Source organism: Hemiscyllium ocellatum, chromosome 13 (assembly GCF_020745735.1).
Source record: "Hemiscyllium ocellatum isolate sHemOce1 chromosome 13, sHemOce1.pat.X.cur, whole genome shotgun sequence".
NCBI classification, from domain to species: Eukaryota; Metazoa; Chordata; class Chondrichthyes; order Orectolobiformes; family Hemiscylliidae; genus Hemiscyllium; species Hemiscyllium ocellatum.
This window is the reverse complement of record NC_083413.1, coordinates 37,155,476-37,183,108: the sequence shown is the minus strand read 5'-3', so window position 1 is coordinate 37,183,108 and position 27,633 is coordinate 37,155,476. Positions and strand designations below refer to the sequence as shown.

Genomic DNA, 27,633 nt, shown 5'->3' with positions numbered 1-27,633 from the left:
ATATACCCAGAGCAGACAGATTTATTCCTGAGGAAGAGAGAAGTCTTTGGGTAAATGCCTAAAGATCAATTACACTTAAACATCAACTGCAGCAACAGTTGCCTGAACAGGCCATAGATCAATGTATGTAAAATGGACAGCAAATGCACAAAGACAGAGACAATAAGCAAAATTGACTTTGAGTCCAGGAGAATTTAAGCTACTTTCTCAAAAAAAACGTGCTGAAAATATGAGAAATCCTGTGGCATCATGCATTGGGTGGTGGGTTTAACTGGAGCCGGGAAGGGCCGAGTGTCCAATCACTGCAGCAGCTTACTTGTGGGACTAGGGAGAGCACATCCCTTAGTGTAGTCCATGACCAGTTTGATCAAAAGCAGTTACCTGCTTGGTCTGGTTACTCCTGCATCCTTGGAACTGTCCTATTTACCAAACCCTGAGAAACCCACCCAACCTGCACGAAATTTAAGACAGACTCTCAAAAGCTGTTTTAAATTCTGTAATGTGATGTCTTACTTCTCAAATGGGACACATGTATGACATGCTATCAAAACCTTAAAAACTAGTATTGGCTGTTTAAGGGCCAGCTTGTGATCATATTACACAATTTCACATTTTTAACATCCCCACACCCCCACCCCGCACAACCCAATACTTTCCCAGCTGATTGGTTGTAACTCATCCTGCCTGAAATACATTAGTTATATCATGAAAACAATTTTTTTAAAATTGAATGACTCATAGGAGACTAAATAGTTATTTGCAGCATGACAAGTATGAAATGTTAATCTCTACTTCAAATGTAACTTTTTCATAACTCATTTATTATCTCAAACTGTAGAAAATAGAAGTCTGACTCTTTCCCTGAGAATTGGGTTTATTAATATTACTAACGTTGTGACACTTCATTGAGTTTGCATGGAGCATGGCTAATTAACAACACAAGTTGATGCTTGTGCCATCATAACAGAATCAGAGGTAACTGAGGTATAGTACCATTGCACCACGCCAAACGTAAGTTGAAGTTTCAAATGCTAACTGAACAAGTTGACAGCATATGTTTCCAAAAAATCTTTCCAACAACAAAATGTATTTTTTCAATTGGTAATTGACAATTAATTAGTTGAAAGAAAAATACAATGGAATCATAGCAATATTGAAATTTTACAACACACCCATTCCATCCTTCTTTTCAATTTATGTACTCAGCAATCCTGCTCTATAATATGACACATAATCTCCTAAAATCTAATCTATTGCTTGGTAGTACAGAACTGTTGGAAAAGCATTAAACTGTTGAAATATTCCATTTTGCACCCCTCTGGACAGAATCACAAGAATCCAAATCCCAGAGAGAACAGCAATTTCTGCTTAAAAAAAAGGGGGTACTCTTCTCCACATACCAATTGTTGATCCATTCACTGAACCTATTTATGTTCTTTTGCAGACTTTCTATCTTTCTTGACAGCTTAATTTCCTACCTCTTTTTGTAATTTCAGCAAATTTGGGTATAATATATTTTGTCCCTTCATCTTCACTTACTTCCTCAGTAGAAAGTTTAAAATCACACAACGCCAGGTTATAGTCCAACAGGTTTAATTGGAAGCACACTAGCTTTCGGAGTGACGCTCCTTCATCAGGTGGTTGTGGAGGCCTCGATCGTAACACAGAATTTATAGCAAAAATTTGTGTGATGTAACTGAAATTATACATTGAAAAATTGATTGTCTGTTAAGCCTTTCATCTGTTAGAATACAGTGATTGTTTCACTTCTTTCACGCGTAAATCACAAAACCCTTCTTTTTAAAGTTGCATTCTCGGGTTAGCTGCTAACAATGGTGATAGCTAGACAATATGTTGAAGGTGTTAGCCCCCTGTGTTCTCTGTCTATGACCTGATGTTTAGATTGATTCTAATCTAATAAGTGAGATAATAGTGTTTTACATAAATTCCTGCAGTTTTTGAGCTCAGAGTTCTACATGAATGTATGCACTTTTTGAGCAACGTGCAATGTAACTGTGTAATACAAATTCTCCACACAAAATATATGTGTGCATGTGTGATAGCTAAGTTCGGTACCCATAGGGAGGGCCTCAACCAGGACCTTGGGTTCATGTCACATTACAAGTGATCACCATTGCACTACACACACACACACAGATATTCTTACACACACACACACTCTCTCACATACACACGGACACAGATACACACAGACGCACACACAGACACCCACACACACCCTTATAGACACACACACTCCCACGCTCACACATGCACCCCCTTGCAAACTTAAGACACTCTGCACCCACTACACGCTCACACACACGCTCTCACACACACTTTCTCACACTTACAACCCCCACCCCAGACAGACACACACAGACAGACAAAGACCCACATGCACACATATATTTTGTGTGGTGAATTTGTATTACACAGTTACATTGCACGTTGCTCAAAAACTGCATACATTCATGTAGAACTCTGAGCTCAAAAACTGCAGAAATTTATGTAAAACACTGTTATCTCACTTATTAGATTAGGATCAATCTAAACATCAGGTCATAGACAGAGAACACAGGGGGCTAACACCTTCAACATATTGTCTAGCTATCACCATCGTTAGCAGCTAACCCGAGCATGCAACTTTTTAAAAAAAGGGTTTTGTGATTTACACATGAAAGAAATGAAACTATCACTGTATTCTAACAGATGAAAGGCTTAACAGACAATCAATTTTTCAATGTATAATTTCAGTTACATCACACTCCAAATTTTTGCTATAAATTCTGTGTTATGATCGAGGCCTCCACAATCACCTGATGAAGGAGCGTCGCTCCGAAAGCTAGTGTGCTTCCAATTAAACCTGTTGAACTATAACCTGGTGTTGTGTGATTTTTAACTTTGTACACCCCAGTCCAACACCGGCATCTCCAAATCATTCCTCAGTAGAGTATATCTTTACATATATTCTGGTAAGGGATGTTAAGAAGGCATACAGCATGTTAGCTTTTAATAGAGGGATTGAGTTTCAGAACCCTGAGGTCATGCTGCAGCTGTACAAAACTCTGGTGCGGCTGAACTTAAAGTATTGTGTGCAATTCTGGTCGCTGCATTGTAGAAAGGATGTGGAAGCTTTGGAAAGGGTTCAGAAGAGATTTACTAGGATGTTGTCTGTAATGGGGGGAAGGTCTTATGAGGAAATGTTGAGGGACTTGCGGTTGTTTTCGTCAAAGCAAAGAAAGTTGAGGGACATATAAGATAATCAGAGGGTTAGATCGGATGGACAGTAAGAGCCTTTTTCCTAAAATGGTGATGGATAGCATGAGGGGGCATAGCTTCAAACTGAGGGGTGATAGATATTGGACAGATACCAGAGGTAATTTCTTTACTCAGAGTAGTAGGGGCGTGGAGCACACTGCCTGCAACAGTTGTAGACTTGCCAACTTTACAGGCATTTAAATGGTAATTGGATAGGCATATGGATGAGAATGAAATAGTGCAGGTGAGATGGGCTTCAGATTGGTTCCACAGGTCAGCGCAACTTCGAGGGACAAAGGACCTGCACTGCGCTGTAATGTTCAATGCTCTAGTTGTACTACTGCTTTCTTTATCATCTTACTTTTTAATCAATTTCTGGTTCTACTTTGATAACTCTATCCACATAGCTGAGTAGTTGCCTTAAGTTGAAGACTTCAAGTTCAAATTTCTCACCCTCAAATTTGATATGTAATTCTACATGATGGGATCATGCTTACCATGAGGATCCTTTTACTAGGTAGCCATTAATTAATTCTATCTTCTTACACATTACTAGGTGTAGAATATCCTGTACCTTATTTGGTTCCAAAACTATTCCAAACAAACTTGAAGACCTCATCTTTAAGTTATAGGAAAACTAAAATTTCCACAATTATTGCAGTACATTTCTTACAAGATCTCATTCTTGCTTGATGTGCACTGACTCTTACAGTGTAGCTACTGTCAGAGGACTGAGAACCAATCAGGAACTTATTTACTTTGCTATTCTTGTCTCCACCCAAAATGATTCTACATCTTATTTCTCCAAAGCGAGACAAACTCTCACTATTGTACTGATATCATTGCGAACTGCCAAACGGATTCCATTTCTCCTTTTCTTTCCAAAACAATGCCCTTGAATATTCAGATCCCAGGCGTGGTCACTTTGTAGTCATATTATATTCATTTATTTCTATTTTTACTGTCAGTTCATCTACCTTGTTATGAATTTTGAATGTAGTTTTACAAATTTTAATAATTTTCCCTACTCCAACCTTATTTATTGTTATAATCTTATTTGTATACCTGTTTCTTCCTGTCACACTCTGGTTGTCATTACCCACGTTGCTATCCTGCACTATTGCTTTGTCTTTTCTCTTTTTAACTTTTCAAATTTCCCCTTATGTGAATGCTTAGAACCTTCCCTACAACCACAGTCATAGAGTCATACAGCATTGAAACAGACCCTTTGGTCCAACTCATCCATCTCGAACAATTTTCTCAAACTAAACTAGTCTCATTTTTCTGCATTTGGCCCATATCCCTCTAAACCTTTCCTATTCATGTACTTATGCAAATGTTTTCTAAATGTTTGTAATTATATCAAACACACCCTCTTGCAGTTCATTCCATGTACAAACAACTTTCTGGGTGAAATAGTTGTCCCTCAGGTCCCTTTTTTAAATCTTACTCCTATCACCTTAAAATTCTCCTGCCTAATTTTGAACTGCTCTGCCCTTGGGAGAAGACCTTTACTATTCACCCTTTCCATGCCGTTTATGATTTTATAAACCTCTGTAAGGTAACTCTCAATGGGTTTAATGGCCTAATTTTGCTCCAATGTCTTATGGTCACCCCTCAACCTTCTACGCTCCAGTGAAAAAAGTCTCAGCCTATCTAGCCTCTCCTTATTACAGAAACTAACATCCTTATAAATCTTTTCTGTACTCTGTCCAATTTAATAATATCCTTCCAAAGCAGTGTGACCAGAACTGTACAGAGATGGCCTCAACAATGTACTGTCCAACCATAACTTGACACCCCATCTCCTATACTCAATGGTCTGAGCAATGACGGCAAACATGCAAAATGCTGTCTTTATCATCTTCTCTATCTGTGATGCAACTTTCAAGAAACTATGTACCCACAGCCGTAGGTCCCTCTATTCGACAACACTCTCCAGGGCCCTACCACTAACAGTGTAAGTCTTGCCTTTGTTTGTCTTAGCAAAATGCACTACCTCGCATTTGTCTAAATTGAACTCTATCTGCCACTCTTCAGTCCATTGGCCCAATTGATCAATCTTAGATGACCACCTTCAGTGTCTACTGTACCACCAGTTTTGGCGTCATCCACAAACTTCCCAACCATGCTTATACACCTTGCAGATTCCCTGCTGCTATTTAGATGGTGGCCAGCCCATCTACACCAGGAAACAGGATGAAATTTGTGTGCTATGGGCATCATCAGGCCATGAAGCACAATCCCCACATACAAAACGGAATGACCAATTTCAACATCAGTAGTGCATAGTTTGTAAAGAACTCTGTCCAGATGAGTGCACTGCAGGGTAACATTTCTATTATTAACCTGAGAGATTTGAAGGTTGCTCTGTTTCCAGAGGCCTGAAGTGTGGTTTTGCTTTGCTTTATTCATTCTCTTCAAGGACAGTTGTTTCAAATATCTCAGAACTTGCAATAAATTATTGCATTCAGCTTAAACAGTTAAATCTTGGTGGCCAAAATCTCCCCCATTCGACTTCAGTGTTGTTTTAGCCAGAGACGCATTTGTGATCCAGCTCACCGCAGGAGCAGCATGCTGTGCATTTTAAACACCCCTGCTGAAGTGAGATATTATTGAATTTGGATTTGATGCCCCACTCATACTGCCAACAACACTGGGGGAAAAAAAATCAATTTTGCAAGCTGATTCCATTGCAACGTCATCTTCTGACTTTTTTAACACCCGTATCGGTACTCTGAAGCACATGCCATTATTATTTGTGTATTCGTGAATTTTATCTGTCAGAGTTTAAATATTAGCTGTTATTTGCAGAAGACCAGTTGAAGCATATCCCTACATAAAGGTAATTTGCAACATTTGCAACGTTTTTTTCTTTTTGTGCCTACGTGTGCTTAGAATTTCCACAGACCTGGGACAGTTTGATATCTATTTTACAAACCTGAGCAGTGTATTTTGCAGTGTGGAACAATTTAAAAAGCCATTCGTTTTTTTTATTTCCTCTCTAAACAATGGTGTTACATCATTATCTAAACTGAAAAGTATGTTGCAAAAATAATGCCTGTTGTTTCTGGTTGAGTTTTAAAATGCTAAAACCTGTTATGAAAAATTGAGTGTTTTGTATCAAACGGCAATACAAAGAGTGTAGGAGTAATTCTATTAGTAAGTAAATTATCTTTAATTCTTAAGTAACCTATAGCTATTATCATCTATTGAACATATATATACACACACTCACAGAGCAGATCATAGGCCCTCTTATGGTGCAGTGGTAGTGTCTCTATCTCTGAACAAGAGGCCTGGGTTCAAGTCCTACCTGCTCCAGAGGTGTGTAATAACATCTCTGAACAGGTTGATTACATCAGATCGTGCAAATAGCCCAGTGATGAGACGACCAGGGAATGATTTTTATTTTGCCTAAAAAAAATACAACTTTTGCTGGCAATCATTGGCATAACTATTTATATTCAATTTGGCCATAATGATATTCCCAAAGAAAAATCCTGAAAATGTACTTCCTGAAGGAGATTGGAAACAAAGGAATACACGCATGTCCAAATGAACCAAATTTATCAGGCACCCACTCCCTGGCTATCTGCATTTACAGACTGAGAGACACTACCTACAGCTATTGATAATGCTGCAATTCACAAGGAAAGCTGTAAATAGGTTCTGCAAAATGTTCTGCAACGTGGATTAAGTTCAAACTTGTTTATAGGAATAGTGGCATCTGCTCAGGAGCCAGAAGCTAATTTGTGGGTGTCTAATTTGGACACACTTTCCTCATTCCTGATGAAGGGCTTGTGCCCGAAACGTCGAATTTCCTGTTCCTTGGATGCTGCCTGACCTGCTGCGCTTTAACCAGCAACACATTTTCAGCTCTAATTTGTCAAATTCAGAAAATCCTGCATTCACTGAGTTCATGGGATCAGATCACATGAGACTAAGTAATCTAATCTAATCTAAACCTCCAATAATACAAAGCTAATGAATTGTCTTCTCACTCATCCACCCAAATCCTGTCTCATTAATTTAGATGATGTCAAGATTGAGCAACCTACATTCATTCAGCTATTTGGAATCTGAAGTCAAAGTGATCTCTCAAATGGGATTGCAATATCTGTTAGATGCCTAAGAGAGCATTTGGAAGATTTCACATGCTGTTTTTCAAGCATTATAGCATGCCTCAAATTGACCTATTCACTGTGTTGAATTATTATATAAGGCCTTTTGTTGAAAGTACAATGGTTGTTTGGAGTGCTATCTTTACTAAAAAGCATGAGAAAAAGATCTGATTAGATCTTATTGTCATGTGTATCTGAGTACAATGAAAGCCGTGCAGAGTCGCCAATCTCCTCCATCTTAGAACACAATAGTCAGTTTGAAAAACAAGAACAGAAATTAAAGAAACAGAAACAAAAGGAACATAAAATATCCAGATCACCCTCTGTGCCACTGTCATGAGACCTGAGCAAGGCTCACCAATGTCACCCACACTGGACCCACCATCACTGTTTTGTCACCACTGTTGCCACTGCTGAAAGTCCTGCGCCTGTGCAAGACCAACCAACATTAAAGTCGTCACGCTCTGGTGCCATCCACTTGTCACTGGGCCCACCTCACTAAGGCCATCTTGGAATCAAGTGAAGTATCAGAGTCTGCAAGTTTCCTGAACAAAAGCAAAAGTGAACTGGCACTGACATCAGAGCTGCCATCGATGCCAATATCATCGCCACCACCTTGCATCCAGCGCTGGGCCCACCAACATCAAAGTTGCCATGCTCCGGTGCCATCTCTCATCACTGGGCTCACACTCGCTGCCATTGCTGAAAAATCGGTTCTGCCACAGCCAGGCTCCCCCGGAGCAAAAGGCAAGAGAGAGCTATCAAGAAAAGTAGAAAGAGAAAGCAAGAACAAGAGAAATGGCTAGAAGGAAGAAGCAGGAACCCCAATGCTGCTACTCTGCTGCTGCCACCTAACACTGAAACAGATCCTACGTAATGTACACTGGAGCTATTCTGATAGAATCAAACAACTGAATATGTGTTGCCTTGCTGTAAGTTGGTAATAGTCCTTGAAAAATCACTGGAAACTACCCAGAATAGCTTCAGTATCTCTTTTAAAGCCATGCGAACGTGGAGCTGGGGAGAGAAGTGGCTCTTTTGGCTCTACAAAACCTGTGGAGTCACTATGAATCAGTGCTCACTCTGCCTTCCGCAGACTTGTCTGCAAATAGGCTCTGCCTCATAGTTGGCTGAATTCTTCTGGGTCCTGGCCAGTGAGCTGCAGAGAGATGTCATCAAGCATTGACATCAAAATTCTTCTCATTAATTAAAATTCTTTCCGTGAGTTCACTAAGCCCTATACTTGCAAACTTATCCAGGCAGACATCCCAACTCATGTCATCTCTTAATCTAGTCTACTCTATATCTGCCGTACTATCCGCGTCAGTGGCCATCAACCTTCTTGACTTTACAGTTTGGATTCTCTTCTCAGACCTTTACATTGTAAATAATGGAAGGAGACAGTGTTGTAAAGAGTGTGATGAATCATGAACTCTATATATAGTTCATTATTAAATCACCATATTGGCCAAAAAGTAAAACCACCCATTATACAGACATTTGGTGCTGCATTAGTGAGACCTTAATATAAGTTATAAGTTAATATAAGTTAATTATGCTGTATGACTCTATGATTCTATTTGAATACCATTGATGAACTGATCCCTTTACAATCATATTACCTCTTAGATTATTTATAGTTTTAATATTCTTGTCTGTGACTCTGCAAATAGCAGTTTGAAATTCAATGCAAAATATATTTGTGCAACCTACAACTGAATTATTCCAATAGGAATTAATTTGGTTTGGTATTGGTCAGCTACGTACTGCTCATAAACGGTTGAAGTAGTATCGAAAAGGAGCACCAAATTTCTGCAATTTAATATTCAATTGTAAATGAAGTATTTTCTGTTACTTTTCAGGGACAATTATATCTGTCCTTCAGTAATAATGAAAACAAAGATTGGTTATATGGTATCTTTCATGGCCTCAGGTTATCCCAAAGTACTTTATAGCCAATTAAGTATCACTGAAGTGTAGTCACTGGTGCATGACGCAAGGAAGCCAATTTGAACACAGCAGGTTTGCACAACAGAAAGAAATAAAGACAAAACCACCTCCTTCAAGGATGTTATTGATACCTCTTGCACAAAATTATTTATTTCCAATCTATTTAATCTGTGTATCTCAAAGAAATACCTTCATTTTGAAGACTTTCTTTTTTTGCAATGGTTACATTTCAGAGATGCTGAGCTTCTGTATTCAAACCTCTGACTCCTGGATTCCTTCATTATTTCAAAAGCCTATGGTTGAAAGATTGAAGGAGAAATGTGTCATTACATAAAGCTGAGTATTAGTGAAACTGCCTTTCATTGCAAAATCATGAATGTCTTTGCCTAAATAGTCCATTGAAGACAGTTAACTCAGCTGGACAGCTGATTTGCGATGTAGAATGACACTAACAGTTAAGGTTCAATTTCTACACGATTGAGGTTACCATGAAGGTCCTGTCATCACAACCTCACCCCTCACCTGAGGTGTGGTGACCCTCAGGTTAAACCCACTACAAGTTCTCTCTTCTCTTTTCTCTCTCTCTCTTCTATATATTTTCTCTCTTTTTCTCTTTTCTTCTCTTTTTTTTACACTTGGACTATAGAGACATCAGGGTTAAAATCCATTTAACCAATCTGTTTATATCCTCCTTTCATCTCACCATCAACCACAATGCCAGGTTTGTGTCTATATGTATACCAAACAATAAGGACCCAGCACTGATTCCAGTATGTATCTCTGGACACCTGAATTCAATCACACAAACAGCCTTCTACTACCACCCTCTGTTTTCTGCCACTAAGCCAATTTTGTACTTGCCAAGTTACCCTGTGTCCCTTGTGTTTTTATCTTATTGATCAGTCTCCCTTGTGGGACCTTGTCAAAGGCTCTGCTGAAATTGATGACTTGATTTCAATCCTTCCTGACAGGCAACAAATAGAATGCCTGCACAAGGACAAAAGGGCAGCTCCACTTAACCCTCCATTATGGCTGACACTGACTTTGATCTAAAAGAGCTCACCTCCTGGATTTAAATGTCCCTGAGACAAGAAGTTGTGGTCACTTGTTGTGAAGTCCCCCTCCCTCACCTAAAAGCTGCACCCAATCCAACTTGGAATAGGAAGGAACCTGAAAGGACTAGGGTACCTTTTACAGACCGAGTCAGCAAAAAAACTGGCAAATGGAGTTCAATTGTTCACATCAGCAGAAAGAATAAAAATGAGAGTGCTATCTAAGGGAGAATGATGACAGAATTCTGAGATTCAGAAGGATCCAGGCGTTCCAGCGCATCAGTCGTTTTTAAAAAAGTATGTAAGTCCTACAAGTAATTAAGAAAACTAATAGAACACAGTCCTTTATTGTGAGAGGAATCAAACATAAAAGTAAGGATGTTTGCTTCAGTAATACAAGGCATCGGAGTGAGACCATGTCTTGTAGTTTCATCTCCTTGTTTATGGAAGGATGTCAATGTCGTGGCGGCAGTTCAGAGAAGGTTTACTGGATTGTTACCCAGAATGAGTGGATTGTCTTATGAGGGCAGGTTGAACAGACTGGGCTTATTTCCACTGGCGTTTAGAAGAGGGAGGAGTGATTTGATTGAAGTGTATAAGATCCTGAGTGGTCTTGGCAGGGTGAGCCTTTCTTCTCATGGGTAGGTCCAGTGTTATAGGATACTGTTTTAATATTGGTGATCGTCCTTTAAAGCAGAGAGGAGGAGTTTTTTTTGAGGAATCTGCAACTTTGGAACCTCTGGGTTTGAGGGGACAGGGCCATTCGATATTTTTAAGGCAAAGGTAGGTTTCCATTATGCAAGAAAATCAAAGATTCATGAGAGTAGATGGGAAAGTGGAATTCAAAATGCAAGCAGACCAGCCATGATTTTATTAAATGGTGGAGCTGACTTGAGCAACGTCTGCTCCCAATCTAGACTCAGTGGGTTTTTGAGCTTTTTGTAATTTTGACATATTGAGGCTTATGTGGATTGTGTTTTTTAATTTTTGTTGATCCTCAAACAATTCCTATCTACAAGGCAGGAGAAAGCCATTGAAACACAAGAGCTAATATATGTAGCAATCTAAATCTAACCCACCTGGCAAGCCCTCTAAGTAGTTCTTCAATGGTCGTTTAATGCTTGTGGGGGCCATCCAACTACCATAATGAAATGGAAGGGCATGTTGATGGGGCTAGATGAGGATGCATAAATTCACCATGGATCACAGCCTGTGCTATGAATATTATGCAACACGAGCAATGTTCCCTTTAAGCTGCCCTGAGGCACCCAAACATTCATGTACATGATCCACACAAGTTGGCTTTTTTTAAGTGTGTGGGCACAGCCACACAAAAAGAAATTAAGGGATCAGCACACTTAAAGGAGTCAGCTGTGCACTACAAAGGATGGTTTGAGGATACATTCAATACTGGTGGATAGTCTCTAATCGACCTGTTCGGAGATGGTATCACACATCTTTGGAGCAAGTGAGGCTTGAACCCAAGCTCTGGTTCAGAGGTTAGGGACAAACCCATTATGCAGCAAGAGCCCTCAATACTTGAATTATTGACTTTTTTGTAGTAGTAGAAATGTACAAACATCTCCAGGTCAGAAAAACATGTCCTGAAAGTGAAGTTTATTACTTCGTTTAAGCAAATTCATTTCTGCATTTTCAGAAATAAAAACAGAAAATAATGATCCAAATTATGTTGTCGCATTTGCTGTTTGTCAGATTTGTTTCTGCACATTGAGGCTATTTTTTTTTGCTTTGTAAGTTGCTGCAAGTACAAACTGCTGACTCCATGAAGAGAGACTCGGGGCATTTGGGATCTGGGCAGCCAACTGTGCATCTCCATGCACTGTCAGAGGGAAGCACTCAGCCATGAACAGAGATGGATAGAAAAGGAAGAATAAGTTACAGTGAGTGAATTCAATGTCAAATCAGCAGCAAAAGGAAATAAAAAGAAGGAAAATGAAATTTGATTAAAAGAGAAATAAGAGAGATGGTAATGGAAAGTAAGGCCTGAACCCTACACAACTCTGAGCAGCATGAACAATGGCAAGATTTATGACAGAGTCAGACAAGAATTCCAGTGAGGCCCATTTCAACATTGGGATCATCTTGCACCACCTTTCATGCTTTTTACAAGCAATCTGCAAGTTTCTCACTTCAGGAGGATCATTGTCTTTTAAACACATTTTGTGAGAGGCCCAACTAGCCTCACTTATAATTCATTTTCTATCTTACCACACCCACCAAACAAGCTAAATATCAAACAAAAATTAAAATGGAAACCAGAGCAGGTGTCTGGTAAGTCCAGCTTGCTGCTTTCTCTGAACAGCCTTCCTGTTGGTCACCGGGCACCAAAGTGGTCAGGTCACATTCCATTGGTCCTGGCCTTATACTTCCATGGACATTGGCATTCCAGACATCACCCTCATGGCACATCTATGACATACGTACAGAATGCTGTTGTACTTCAGTGGTGTATTTCAGGCTGCATTGGTAACTACCATCATAATGTACAGCAAGGAAACTACTCAGGGACATACACACAGCTCTGCACTAAGCTGCATTTTTGTTAATTGCCATAGCACTCTGTCATGGGAGAAAGTGAGGACTGCAAATGCTGGAGAGTCAAGAGTCGAAAGTGTGGCGCTGAAAAAGCACAGCAAGTCAGGCAGCATCCAAGGAGCAAGAGAGTCGACATTTCAGGCATAAGCCTTTCATCCTTATTGCACTCACTCACACTGACCTTACCTGGATGCTCATAGTATTCTTATCTTGCCTTGCCTTTGACCCCACACCCAGAGATACACAGCACATATTACTTCCATCTTTCCTTGTGCTTAGCACAGACATGACAGAAGGAAGCTTGTCATGATTATCAGCAGGCCTCATTGTGGTTCCTTTTCACTCAGAGAGTCCCAGTGTAGTAAGCAAAGGGCAGCCTTTGATACCATTCTGAGGCTTGGAAATGCTCAAGCAGCCACTTACAGGTGGTGTAGATAGTTAATAAGGTGATTTTGATAAGATACAGTGACAGAATTGGCTAGGCCTCTTGGTGGAAATTGCTCTAAAAATTCATCACAACTTGGATTTAGCCAAAAAACTGTAAGATTCAGCCTGAAACTTTAACGGAAGGAATGGAACTGTGAACATACAAAGGTAATTTTCAGTGCTAGACAAGTTGATTTGCACTAATTTAACAATGAATATGTGTTGAAAGGGGTGCTGACACTTGAGTTTTATATAGTGACTTCAGTTTGATAGATTCTGCAATTAGAGTATTTTTTATTCGTATGTGAGATGTGGGCCTTGCTGGTGGGCCAGCATTCATTGCCCATTTATAGTTGCCTGGGCAAAGGTGGTGGTGAGATGCCTTCTTGAATTGTTGCAGTCCACAATTGACCTACAATGCCATTTTGGGAGGGAATTCCAGGATTTTGATCCAGCATAAAATGAAGGAAAAATGATATATTTCAAAGAAAGGATTGGCAGTCACTTAGAGTGAACTTGAAGGTGGTGGTGTTCCCAAATTTCTGTTGACCTTGTACTTCTAGATAGAAGTGGTCATGGGTTTGGTAGGGGCTGTATGATGATCTTTGGAGAATTTCCGCAGTGCATTTTGTAGATAATACACTGTAGCTACTGAATGTTGGTGGTAGAGACGGTGAATGAAGATGTAGTCCCAGACTGCTTTGTCCGAGATTGTTTGAAATGACTTGAGTGTTGGTGGAGCTGCACCGATTTGTGCAAGTGTGAAGTATTCCATCACACGCCTGACTTGTGCCTTGTAGATGGTGGACAGGCGTTGGGGAATCAAGAGATGAATTAATCACTGCAGTATTCCAGACTTCTGACCTGCTCTTGTAGTCACTGTGTTTATGTGACAAGTTCAGTTAACCTTCTGGTCATTGGTAACCCCCTGGATGTTGATAGTGGGGGATTCAGTGATGGTTACACCATTGGATGTCAAGGGCCTATAATTAAATTGTCTCTTATTGGAGATGGTCATTGTCTGGTATTTATGTGCCACACTTCCCACTTGTCTACCCAGGCCTGATCTGGTCAGATCTTGATGTATTTAAACATGGACTGCTTCAGTATCTGAGGAGTTGTGAAGGTTGCTGAACATTGTGCGAACATTCCCATTTCTGGCCTAATGACGGAGGGAAGATCGTTGAAGCAGCTGAAGATGGTTGGGTCTAGGGTGTCACTGAGCAGGTTATTGTTGAGCATCTGCTACTTGATATAACTATTGATAACACCTTCCATCACTTAATAATGACTGAGAGTAGACTGATGAGGTGGAAATTGGCTGGGTTGGATTTGTCCTGTTTTTTGTGTGCAGGACATACCTGGGCAATTTTCCACATGGTTGGCTAGATGCCATTGTTGTAGCTATATTGGAAGAGCTTGGCTAAGGGAGCAGCAGGCAGGAGAGTCAAAACATTCCTGATGAAGGACTTATGCCTGAAACGTCGACTCTCCTGCCCCTCGGATGCTACCTGACTTGTTGTGCTTTTTCAGCTCCACACTTTACAACTCTGACTCTCCAGCATCTGCAGTCCTCACTTTTTCCTAGTTTCTGAATTAATAGTCTAGCAATAATACCACCAGGCCCCCGGGGCTTGTGGAGGCACAACACTCACAGAAACTATTTAATATTCGCATTCAACTGCATATCTGCTCTGCATTTGAAGTTGCTGTATCATTTACCATTTTTAAAAACTAATAGGTATTAACTTCACCACTATTTTGACAGAAAATATTTAGTATGTTAATGCAATGTGTCTCTACAGTAACACCAGGAAAAGGCTGCATCTCTAGCATTCACAATGCAATAGGGATTTCATGGGAATGCATTAATACTCCGTTAGGAATTGTTTATAGACTCTTATATGTTTACAGCACTGAAGGAGTCCTTTCAGCCGATCGTATCCATGCCAGCTAACAAAGATCTGACTGTACTGGTCCCAATTTTCAGATTTTAGCCCTTGCCCCTGATGGCTATGGCAACGAGAGGGATTATCTAAATACTGCTTAAATTTTGTTACTCTCTAATTCCATCACCTCATCACAGAGTGGGTTCCAGACTCCCATTCCTGATGAAGGGCTTATGCTCGAAACGTCAAATTCTCTATTCCTGAGATGCTGCCTGACCTGCTGTGCTTTGACCAGCAACACATTTGCAGCTGTGATCTCCAGCATCTGCAGACCTCATTTTTTATTCCAGACTCCCACCACCTTCTGATTGAAAAAAGATTCTCCTCAACTCTCTTCAACGCCATCTACTTTCTCCATGACCATTAACCCCCTCTACTAATGGAAAAATGTCTTCCTATCCAACTTATTTTTTTCCTCTCATGATCCTTTACACTTTGGTCAGTTCCCCTCTCAATCTTAGCTGCACCAAGGAAACCAACCCAGATCGACTCCACATTTTATGATAAATTTATCACACTGATGGACCACTTTTGTTCGCCTCGTTTAGAGCTAGTAATTTTCAGCAAGCAAACTTCTGTCCCGTTGATTTAGTGACTAATGAATCTAAAGACATTGAAATAAAAATATTGTCAATACTTTTGTGTAACCTCTGGGGTTGGGTCCCAATCAGAGCGAGATGATTGAGGATGGCTTGTACATAATTTGGCTCCTGAATGAAGGCTAAGTTGTTAGTCTATAAGTCCTTCCAGCTCACACCAATGGCAGATAGTAATTGAGGGAGAAATACCTGGTCAGCATGTGATGGAAAGTAAACTGGAGCCTCTATTAGCATGATCCATAGCTCAGACTACAACTTGCATGTAAAAGTGCAGATTCTGAGTGATTTCTAAAAACACAACACGGCTTTTGATTTGGCTTCTTTAACTAAAGAGATCAGAAATTCATTATAAATGCACATGTAAATGAAATGCACGACACACCTCTGAATAGTTATGTTACTATTTCTGTGTGGATGTAAAGTGCTTCCAGATGCACATTATCATGAATTTGGCAGAATGATGCAGGAATGGGCATCTGATGTGACTTGGAAGTATATTGAAGAAGCCAAGTGTTAAGAGAACATCCTAACAGATTGTTCCAAATTGCTTGGGATTTGCATCCGTTTCAATGTAGCACCTGGTAGCTACAAAGTCACGCTGTCAGAGTGGTTCATTAGGTCTTCTGGGAACGTTTCACCTTCTTGTGGGACTTGTTTAATATAATATGCGCATCACTAAGCTCAGTCTAATTTATAATGAGGTTCAAAGGGAAAAATGACTCCAGTCTAGCAGCTGTGGATTGCTTGTATACCCACCAGGTCATTCTCTACAACATAACATCAGCCGCAAGCTTTCCATTTTTACCAAGATTTAATATTTCCATCCTTCTTACTGTTTACATAGATTCTCTTGCAAACATTTTTTTTGTCTTAGTTCTTTGCATTTCACATTAACAACAGCAAGTAGATATGAACTTTTCACAACAAGCTGAATGTGAAAGCTGTCCAAATATAATTAGCTGCCGCTACCACCAGTGTGATGAATAATTTATTTCAATTTTCGAGGGGTTTGACTGTGAAAATGGCAACTACTGTTTGGACTAATCACGGACCTCTTATTTTTGAGTTGCTAGTTCTATTATGTTAGTAAAATGCACAGAAGTTACATATCAGAAAATGGCAGTTTGTTTCAGTTTTGACAACTGCAAAGACATTTGATGATGAGACAGATTTTTTTTTAAAAGAGTTCCAGGGAAATCAGTATTAGAACTTGGAATATTGTTCCTTAACCCTTCCGTGATCACACAACCAAAAGGGCGATGTCTCACCCCTCAACAAGGGCCATTTGCAATTTCTTGTCAGGATGAAGAAAGCAAGAAAATTGCAGTGTGTTAGAAAAGCAATACAAATCCGACTTCCCGATTTATCCACTGTATATTTCAGGTTGTGAGGAAAACCCTGGGGTACGGACTGTGATTTAAATGTGTAGAAAACTAATTGTCTGATGATTTAATCCTGCACTTTGGCTTTGCTGAGATGTCTGAAACTTGCTGTGGATTAACAGAACTGTGAAATTAACTGGAAACCATTTAAATGCAGCAGTCTGACAGTCCTTCATTTAAGATTTCTTCTGAGTGTGTGTTTTCATGGTTTTCAAGGTGACTTGTGGTTTGAGGTCATCTCTGCCAACTTTAACTTACTTTGACTTGGATCTACAACTAAGCCTTTACTGCAGTATAAGAATTGATTAGGCAGCTCTACATAAGACCTTTGATTGCAAACTAGAGGATCAGCATTATAGGCAGTGGGAACACAGCCAGTCGATACCTTCTCAGCTACCTGTAACTTCACAGGAAAAAGGAATGAGTACAGAGCTCCAGCTCACAGGAACTGATCCTGACAAATCAGTGAACCCAAGCAAAAGGGTCAGCTTTCCTGACATGGCATTACAAGGCACAAACTTTCTCTGCAGGCCATTGTTGACATCGGTCACCTCTTGTGACAGAACACCCCAGCCCTAAATTTCTTTACTGCCAACTTCATCTGGAAATTTGGTGATACTCATTTTCCACCTGCAATGGCCATGTACTCTACCCCTCTGCTGATCTTCATGGCCTGCTGTTCTGCCATGATCAGGATACCAGAAGGCACCAATACCCACTGCCTACTTATTCTCTGTTTATTCCTGGCATTCTGCAACTTCTTCCCCTGTATGGGAGAGAAGGCAGAGAGTTACAGGTAGGTGGAATGGATTGTGATGAGAGGATGGGAGGATAGCTTTAAGGAGGTTTGCTGCAAGGGATGGCAGTGAGTTGACACTGCAAAGTCTCAATATTTGTCTATTATCAGATAAGAATGTGAGGGCGTATGTTGAAAACGATAAATGGGTGAATCTGCAGACAGTGTTGAACTGATGAGTACCGAGTAGGGGGAACCTGTAGAAGTCAGTGAGCAGACTGGCATGTGCCATGCCAGTTACTATCTCTCCATCATTCAGCAGTCCACTATTACAGCTTCAGGTTCCTTCTTCAGCTCACCCCTCCACAATGTCCAACTGGTTTCTTCCTTGCATCTAATAGGAATAATGTTTCTTCACAGACACTTACAGCCCACAGCAACACTCCTGGGGATGAGTCCAAGAATGCTGGTGGATTCATACAGAAACCTTCACAAACTAAGACTCCATCATGAATGTTCCTGTCTGTATCCTGAAAAAGTTCAGATTGGGTGAATTGTTACCCCTGCTATAATCCCCTTTAGTATTGATGCTTTAAATGTTAGGTGCAGGTCATTGTTAAACCCACCTTCTGTGATAGCACCTTCCTCTGGGTTTCCTATCTTGAAGGCTGAGTTAAAGAAGCACAGCAAAATTATGCAGCAAGCTTCCAACCCACTGTTGGCTTTTCCCAATGTCAAGAGTCCATTCCATGAAAACTCTGTGGGAACAAATTACTGCAGCTGCTGGAATCTATACTGAAAACAACAAATGCTGGAGATCACAGCAGGTCAGACAGCATCCATGAAGAGACAGTAAGCTAATGTTTCAAGTCTAGATGACTTCATCAGCGTGATCTGTGATCTTCATTAGAATTCTGGCCTGGGTTTAAGCTGTTGCAGAAAAATGCTTTAAATGCAAATACCATATTGTTGTCTTAACAGCAGTCAGTGCAAGTTTGTTGAGTTTGATTTAAAGAAACCCTTTGAATATGATTTTTGTGAAAATAGACATCCAAAGCTTCAGTACAAGCTTATGAAACGAGAAATTATTTACTCTGATTAGAATGAGCTACTGCTGTAACATATGTTGTGCTTGATCATTCTACAAATTGAAGGCAACATGTTGTCAAATGACCACCTTCAAAGGGCACTGTCTCATAATTTAAAGAAGTTAAAGATAACATTTAATATTAAAGGAAACATTTAATGTTAAATAATATGACATTGATGCATTTAGTCATCAGCAACTATTTGCACTGATCAGCATTGTACAATTGGCCAAGGAATTGTTTTTGCTATCCAATTAACTAATTGTATATATTTATTTTGTATATATGGCAATGGGTGTTGTCTCATTCTAACTGCCTGCATGAGCAAGTAAAATAATTACATTAAAATAATTACATTAAAAACTAATGTCCTACAGTGGTTATAGTCTTTTTCTTAACCTTTATTCATAAAAATTAAAGAGTGAATTAGAGCACCTGAACCAGGTTCATGTCATTCTGGCAGAAGTTGTTAGTATACAACATTTAAACGTTTGAAATTAGAAAGGAACAAGTTATGTGTACTAGCTCTTACCTTTTCTGTTGTTATGATGGAACATAGACTCAGTCCTTGCAAATCCTTATGGTGATCCCAGTTTGTCACGGAGGTTGTGGTGAAAGACACAACCTGCACTTATATTTAGAGCAAAGTGCCTTCTGAAGGGGAAAGAAGAAAAGAAGTTAATGGCTGACTTATGAAGAACTAGTGAAGACCAGGGAATTGTGTTGAGTCATAATTTGTCTGGAAAATAATGAATTGAAGGTAGTTCAAAAAATGACATTTGAAATAGGTGTGCAAAAGCACGATTTTAGCTGCCTATTCATCCTCCAATTAAATATAATATGTCACTTTTTATATCTAGCTTGCTATTTACAGAAAATGAAATCAGGAGAGAGCATAAGTATTAAAAGTGCATACTCAAAATGAGCAGAAGACAGGACGTGGTGTTCAACAGGGATTTGCATTAATGCATTGGATTTGGAAACAAAGTACAGTTTCTAAATCAATGTAGAATTGCTAAATCTGTGGACAATAGTAAACTGCTGAGGATGTAATTAATACAAAGGAAGATTGCAAATAAAATCGAAGACAACAATTGTAGACTTGCTGACTGGATGCTTAATTGGCAAATAAATTCTATGTAGATAAAAAGGAAAGTCTTATGTTTATATAATGTCTTTCCCTGGATATGCCTAAGTGCATTACAGTCAATGCAATGTAACACGACAGTTTGTGCACAGGATGCTACAACAAACAGCAATGTGTTAATGACCAGATAATCTATTTTTGCAATGTTGATTAGCCTTAACATTGCTCAGAACCCAGGAATAACCCCTGTTCTGTTTGAAATAATGTCATTAAACCTTTTACACTTACATGGGATGGTAGGTTTAGCATCTCATTTGAATGATTAAACCAAACACTTTCAATACTGTACTGGAGTGCTAACCTTGATTTCCGTGCTTACGATCTGGAATGGGACTTGAACCTACAACCTTCTGACTCAATCTTTCTCATGTTCCTGGCAGATCTCTCAATTAGCACTTCATGGGAAATAAGGTCATTTGACTGCTCCATTTCAGTGATTAGGGATTCCTAAAGTTCCACATGCTATGACTAGCCTTATTGGTAGCTGAAAATGTGTTGCTGGTTAAAGCACAGCAGGTTAGGCAGCATCCAAGGAACAGGAAATTCGGTGTTTCGGGCCAGAGCCCTCCAGCATCTGCAGACCTCACTTTTTACCCCTAGCCTTATTGGTAGCCTGATTACTAAGGCCCAAGTTGTTTGCTCACCATGCAAGCTTGAAGCTGAAATAGAGTGCATAAAGCCTCCTTCAGGATAATGGCTACCCTGATCAGATCATTTCTCAATGTGTATTGCGGAAATTTATGAACGGGCCTAAAGCTGCCGCATTCAACCCTGAAAAGTGCCTAGTTTACTTTAGTTAAAAATCGCACAACACAAAGTTATAGTCCAACAGGTTTAATTGGAAGCACTAGCTTTCGGAGCGCCGCTCCTTCATCAGGTGGTTGTAGAGGACACAATTGTAAGACATAGAATTTATAGCAAAAATTTACAGTGTGATGTAACTAAAATTATACATTAAAAAATACCTTGATTATTTGTTGAGTCTTTCATCTGTTCGAATACCATGATAGTTTAACTTATTGCAGATGTAAATCACAAAACCTTTTTTTAAAAGTTACATTCTAAGGTTTACTGTGACAATTGGTGTGAGCCAGATAACATGTTGAAAGTATTAGCCCCTGTGTTCTCTGTCTATGCCATAATGTTTAGACTGATTCTAATCTAAAAAGTGAGTTAACAGAGTCTGACATGAATTCATGCAGTTTTTGAGCAAAGTACAATGTAACTCTGCAAGTACAAATTCACCCCACAAACGTGTTCCCTCCCAGTTGGGGAATACTTCAGTGGTCCAGGATATTCAATCTTGGACCTTCGGGTGATCATCCTCCAAGGCGGACTTCGAGACAGGCAGCAGCAAAATGTGGCCGAGCAGAGGCTGATAGCTAAGTTCCGCACCCATACGGAGGGCCTCAACCGGGACCTTGGGTTCATGTCACACTGCAGATGACCACCATTGCACTGTATATACACACACACACACACACACACACTCCTACACTCATTCATACTCACGTATTCACAGACATGTACACAGGCATTCACACACACCCCTACAGATACACACACTCCTACACTCACACATGCATCCTCTCACAGACTTAGACCACTCTACACTCACACACACGTATACACTTTCTCTCACAGACACTCACAATCCCCTACCCCAGAGACACACACACTCCTACAGACACACACACTCCCACACTGACACATGCACCCCCTCACAGACTTAGACACTCTACACTCACATATACACTCTCTCTCACACTCACAACACCCCCTCTGACAGACAGACAGACACCCATACACACACACGCACACACATACATATACGTTTGTGGGGTGAGGTTATACTTGCAGAGTTACATTGTACTTTGCTCAAACACTGTATGAGTTCATGTAAGACTCTGTTAACTCACCTTTTAGATTGGAATCAGTCTAAACATTATGGCACAGACAGAGAACATAGGGGGCTAACACCTTCAACATATTGTCTAGCTAACACCAATTGTTACAGTTAACCTGAGAATGTAACTTTTTAAAAAAAGTTTGTGATTTACACCTGAAAGAAGTTAAACCATCATGGTATTAGAACAGATGAAAGACTCGATAAACAATCAAGGTATTTCTCAATGTATAATTTCAGTTACATCACACTGTAAACTTTTGCTATAAATTCTGTGTCTTACAACTGTGTCCTCCACAACCGCCTGTGGAGCTAGTGCTTCCAATTAAACCTGTTGGATTATAACCTTGTGTTGTGTAATTCTTAACTTTGTACACCCCAGTCCAACACCAGCATCTCCAAATTATAATCTACTTTAGATTAACCTCGAAGGGTACGGTGTCACAAAAGGTGTAGCTGGATGTTTTGTGCTGCTACTAAGCAGTAGCCTCACCAGTGGTGTTCACCACTAAAAAGATGCTGCCGTCAAGCCAAAATGAGTAAGATGTTGTATGAATTTCAGTGCCAGTGTGATGTAGATAATAAGCTGTACATCCTGGAGACTGAGATCATGTCGAACAACTTGTCAGTTCAGCTGTCTGCAACAAGCAAGATGCTAACCTTACCCAGTCAATGTTTAGAAACTTTAAGCACTATATCCTACATTTAATGTGATCCTGTAATTGGATGGCATTTGCTAAACAATCTTGATTGTGCAAAGAATTACTCTAACAATCAATGTAAGATTGCCAGTTGGGCTCAAAGTGTGTTTGTATTTGTTTGTACTGGAAGCTACATCTACTCCTACACAGAGCTATGTCCTTTGCAGACAGAAAGCATATGTACACACCCTGTCTGTGTTTCAACTGAAAATGTGTTGCTGGAAAAGCGCAGCAGGTCAGACAGCATCCAAGGAGCAGGAGAATCGACGTTTCAGGATGAGCCCTTCTTCAGGAATGACCTGTCTTTGGTTCATTCTGCATAGCAATATCTTTACCAATAACAGTCAGCCTCATTGGCTTAAATTTAATCGCAGCTTGGCAGTTCATTGTCAGTCATTTAAATTACGCATTCTCCATGACAACGCCTGTACAAATCAGAGTCAACCTGCCAACCAATCAGCATGATTGCCTCAAGCAGTATAAAGATGTAATTTCCTTTTATATTAATATTTCTTGTGAGTTGTCTTAATGGGTGCAGGATGAAAAGCTTTGACAAGATGTGTCCAAAGTAGGATTTAATTGATGTTGCTTTTAGTTTGTTTGATACAGGAAAGGTCTCTCAAAACTTAAAATTATTGTGCTGCCCATTCAGTCACTCATTGGGAATTCAAATACATTTTTTGAAGTTATCATTCTCTACTGAGTTCATAACAGAGCCAGCTAATTTCTTTTGGAAATATAAGAAATGATCATATTGAATGGTGGTGCAGGCTCGAAGGGCAGAATAGCCTACTCCTGCACCTATTGTCTATTGTCTAAATGCAAGGGAGCGATGAAGCTAGAATATGTTACTTGAAAGGAAAATTCTACTTTTTAATGGATTTTATAGTTGATCTATTTGCCATAGGCACTCATGATCTTGTAATTATTTATTTCATTTGTTCACTACATGGTTCAAACAATAACCCATAAAAGTGCCACCCAATAAATGGGTGAACATTACCGTTCAGATATGAAATGTCATAATTGTTCCGTTTTAAGCCACTTAAATTAACTTCTGATGAAATTCCATTGCAAGAGCTAAATATATTCGCTGAAGACTTTAATAGTGGTAGCCACTGGATTTATTCCAGTTTGAATTTTTCTAACAACATTATCCATTTAAAATTAATTTATAAATATGTATTTATTGTCAAAAGTCAGTGTGATTTTATAGTAATAAACTGTTAGCCTACAATAACTGCTGTACTATATATTAAGCTGATGAATGTAAATTTCCAAATCATTTCAACTATATAGTAAAAAAAAAGCAAATAATTTAAGATCAATTTTAGTAAATATCAGCCTCCATCTGGGACTCTGAAATGTTACTGTTAATGATAAAGCAATAAAAATGTCAGTTTTTGGAATTTTTACATCCCATCCCCATCTCCCTACATTGCAATCTTTTTATTTAATTTTTATTTTAGATTCTTTCAACATTGACCTGCATCTCTGGAACATAGTCTTTGACCACAAAGTGTTGCTTGATACTGTAACAATACTATTTCGCCCTACATAAAGAGACTAACAACCATTTATATAAATTTGTGTTTAAATACAAGGTCAGAATCATTTATAACCCATTTTCACCTGTGCCAGCATAGTGGCCTCAACAAACTCTCTATGTCCCCTCCCGCACTACATCTCAGTGTATTCCTTAGTTCTGCAGCTGGGGTGGAGGGAGCCTGCTCGGCATTGGAGCCTGTTGGCCCTGGAGTTTGGTCGGGAAACCCCAGGATCCTTTGTGCTTGGGTGGACCAGATATAGGAAAGGTTATCTTGCCAGAGGCAAGCAGACCCTTCTCTAGCATGCCCTTCCAAGGAATGGAGGGTTGTAGGCCTCCTCTAGAATGTCCTGAAAGGAGACCTGCGAGAGGACTGTTTGTGATTCCTCCTCTGACTAGGTCCCCATTGGCAAAACCATGCCTCATTGTGAGGACAGGGTACCTACAGTACATGCTGGGTTCCTTGTACCCTTTCATCATGACTGGGGCAAAATAAGCAACACAAACATTTGTGAACCTCCTAAGAAATAGCTAATTCAATCTACTCCATATAATTCATTTTACAGTAAAAATATTGTTCAATTTCAATGACTTGGATAATGCAATGCAAAAAAAAATGACGAAGTAGGAACATAGTGCAAAAAATTGACTTCCCAGTTTTATATATTGGATAACATTGAATTAAGCAGAGTAGACTATTATTTAAAAGACATCCAAGGATGTTTGGTAAAAAAGAAAATATACCAATGTGCAATGATGAATTACAGAAATAAGATACACTTTACTTGGGTCAAGACTGAAAAAAGCTATAAGTTTGCGATGTATCCTGGTGTCATAGAATCATAGAGATGTATAGCACAGACCCTTCAGTCCAATTGGTTCATGCTGACAAGACATCCTAACCTAATCTAGTCCCATTTGCCAGCACTTGGCCCACATCCCTCTAAACATTCCTATTCATATACCCATTCAGATGCTTTTTAAATGTTGTAATTGTTCCAGCCTCCACCACTTCTTCTGGCAGCTCATTCCATATACACACCACCATCTGTGTGAAAAAGGTGCCCCTTATGTCCCTTTTAAATTTTTCTCCTCTCTTAAATCTTATACCCTCTAGTTCTGGAGTTCCCCACCACAGGGAAAAGACCTTGTCTATTTTCCTATCTATGCCCCTCATGATTTTATAAACTTCTTTCAGATCAACCCTCAGCCTCTGACACTCCAGGAAAAATAGCCCCAGCTTGTTCAGCCTCTCCCTATAGCTCAAATCCTCCAACCCTGGTAACATTCTCGTAAATTGTGTTTGAACCCTTTCAAGTTTCACAACATCCTTCCCATAGGAGGGAGACCAGAATTGCACACAATATTCCAAAAGTGGCTAAACCAATGTCCTGTACAGCACCACCAACACTTCCCAACTCCTGTACTCAATACTCTGACCAATAAAGGAAAGCATACCAAATACTTTCTCTATTCTATCTACCTGTGACTCCACTTTCGTGGAACTATGAACCTGCACTCCAAGATCTCTTTGTTCAGCAACACTCCCCAGGACCTTACCATTAAGTGTATAAGTCCTGCTCTGATTTGCCTATCCAAAATGTGACATCTCACATTTATCTAAATTAAACTCCATCTGCCACTCCTCGGCTCATTGGCCTGTGGTTTGTTGAATTATGTAGTTTTGTCCTGTTGAAGGCTAAGAAGAAAAACCATGGAAATACAGAAACATGAGCCAATCAAAAAAGAACTAGGCTTCAGATGGATGGTTTGGAGTGGTAACTAAACATTGAATATTTAATTAAGTGCACGTAATTGTATCAACTCCATTGCCACTCCTTGGTACTTGTGTTCTGTTGTTAAATTAAATCATATACAGTAATAGCTTGGTTTGTCATGTTATTAAGAGCACGAGGCTTGTGCCTTTGAGTACAAATGCTGTGCAGCTGTGTTGCCAAACATACCAACTCAAGGTCTCTGCCTCACCACGTGGGCTTGTAGATTGAGTGAAATTTGTATCAGTAAGAGTTTGGAGTGAATTTTCATGTTATATTGCATTTGAATCTTATAATTCCTTCCTAAAATACAGGATTTTTACAGATATATTTTAATCAATCCAGTCAAAACTTTTGATACACACCACTGAAACAAGTGGGGCTAGAACTGGGTCTCCTAGTTAACAGATCAGGACATTGCCACAATACTGCAACAGCCCTGAAACCTACAGCACTTGACATTCCCAGGAAGTCTCCCATTCAGTTATTAATCAGGCCTCAGTCTGTTCAGCTTCTGAGATCAAATAGAATTGAGTATTTCCAGACCAGCATGGCTGTAACCAGTACCCTTACTATAGCTAGTGGAGATTGTAAAACATTTCATTTATGAACAGCAGAATGACAATGCAATAAGTTCTTTAATTTGATTTGGACATGCCGATATTGGACAGGAGTGTACAAAGTTAAAAATCAAACAACACCCAGTTATAGTCCAACAGGTTTAATTGGAAGCACTAGTTTTTGGAGCGCTGTTCCTTCATCAGGTGATTGTGGAATACTTCAAAAGCTAGTACTTCCAATTAAACCTGTTGGACTATAACCTGGTGTTGTGTGATTTTTAACTCCTTTAATTTGTGTAGCGATTCACTAAAAGCATATTGTTCCAGTTACTAGGGCTTTATTTTCTGAAACACATTTTATTTTAACTACCTGGTGATAGAACATTGATTCCTATTATTTAAATTGGTAAATCTGTCAGTGAATTTCTATTATGAATTCTGACGACAGTGAAGTTACATTTACGTATCGGCTGACTACTTTTGGCTTTATTATCCCATCGATTTCTCTTTCTCATTTTTTTAACAGTAATCCAACCATTTTTGTTTCAGTTCTGGATGTCTGCACTAGCCACAACTATTCCTGTACCATGTGGTGCCTTCATGCCAGTCTTCGTTATTGGTGAGCTATCTTCACTCTTCAAACTTTTTTTTTCAATTGTGTAAAGTGCATGAGATATCTAATTGCATTTTGTAATAATCCCCAACTTTATCAATTTCCTCTTCAATTTATCATTTTGGAACATCTTTTATGTTAGCCATATTTCTACATGACCTTTCTTTAACTGAGATGAATAGTGTGCAACATCCTCTTTGATCTCATTCACCAGTCACAAATTCACAGTTCTATCTAGTTATCTGTTTGTATTACATTTGAG

General features: G+C 39.5%; 1 protein-coding gene across 1 annotated transcript in view; it reads left to right on the top strand.

The window, feature by feature from the left end:
- Nucleotides 1-27,633, top strand: part of LOC132821863 (chloride channel protein 2-like) — a 605,050-nt gene that overhangs the window by 437,842 nt on the left and 139,575 nt on the right. The window contains exon 13 of the mRNA XM_060834763.1: nt 27,308-27,377. Coding sequence (XP_060690746.1) covers nt 27,308-27,377 — 70 coding nt within the window. The remainder of the gene's footprint in view (nt 1-27,307; nt 27,378-27,633) is intronic.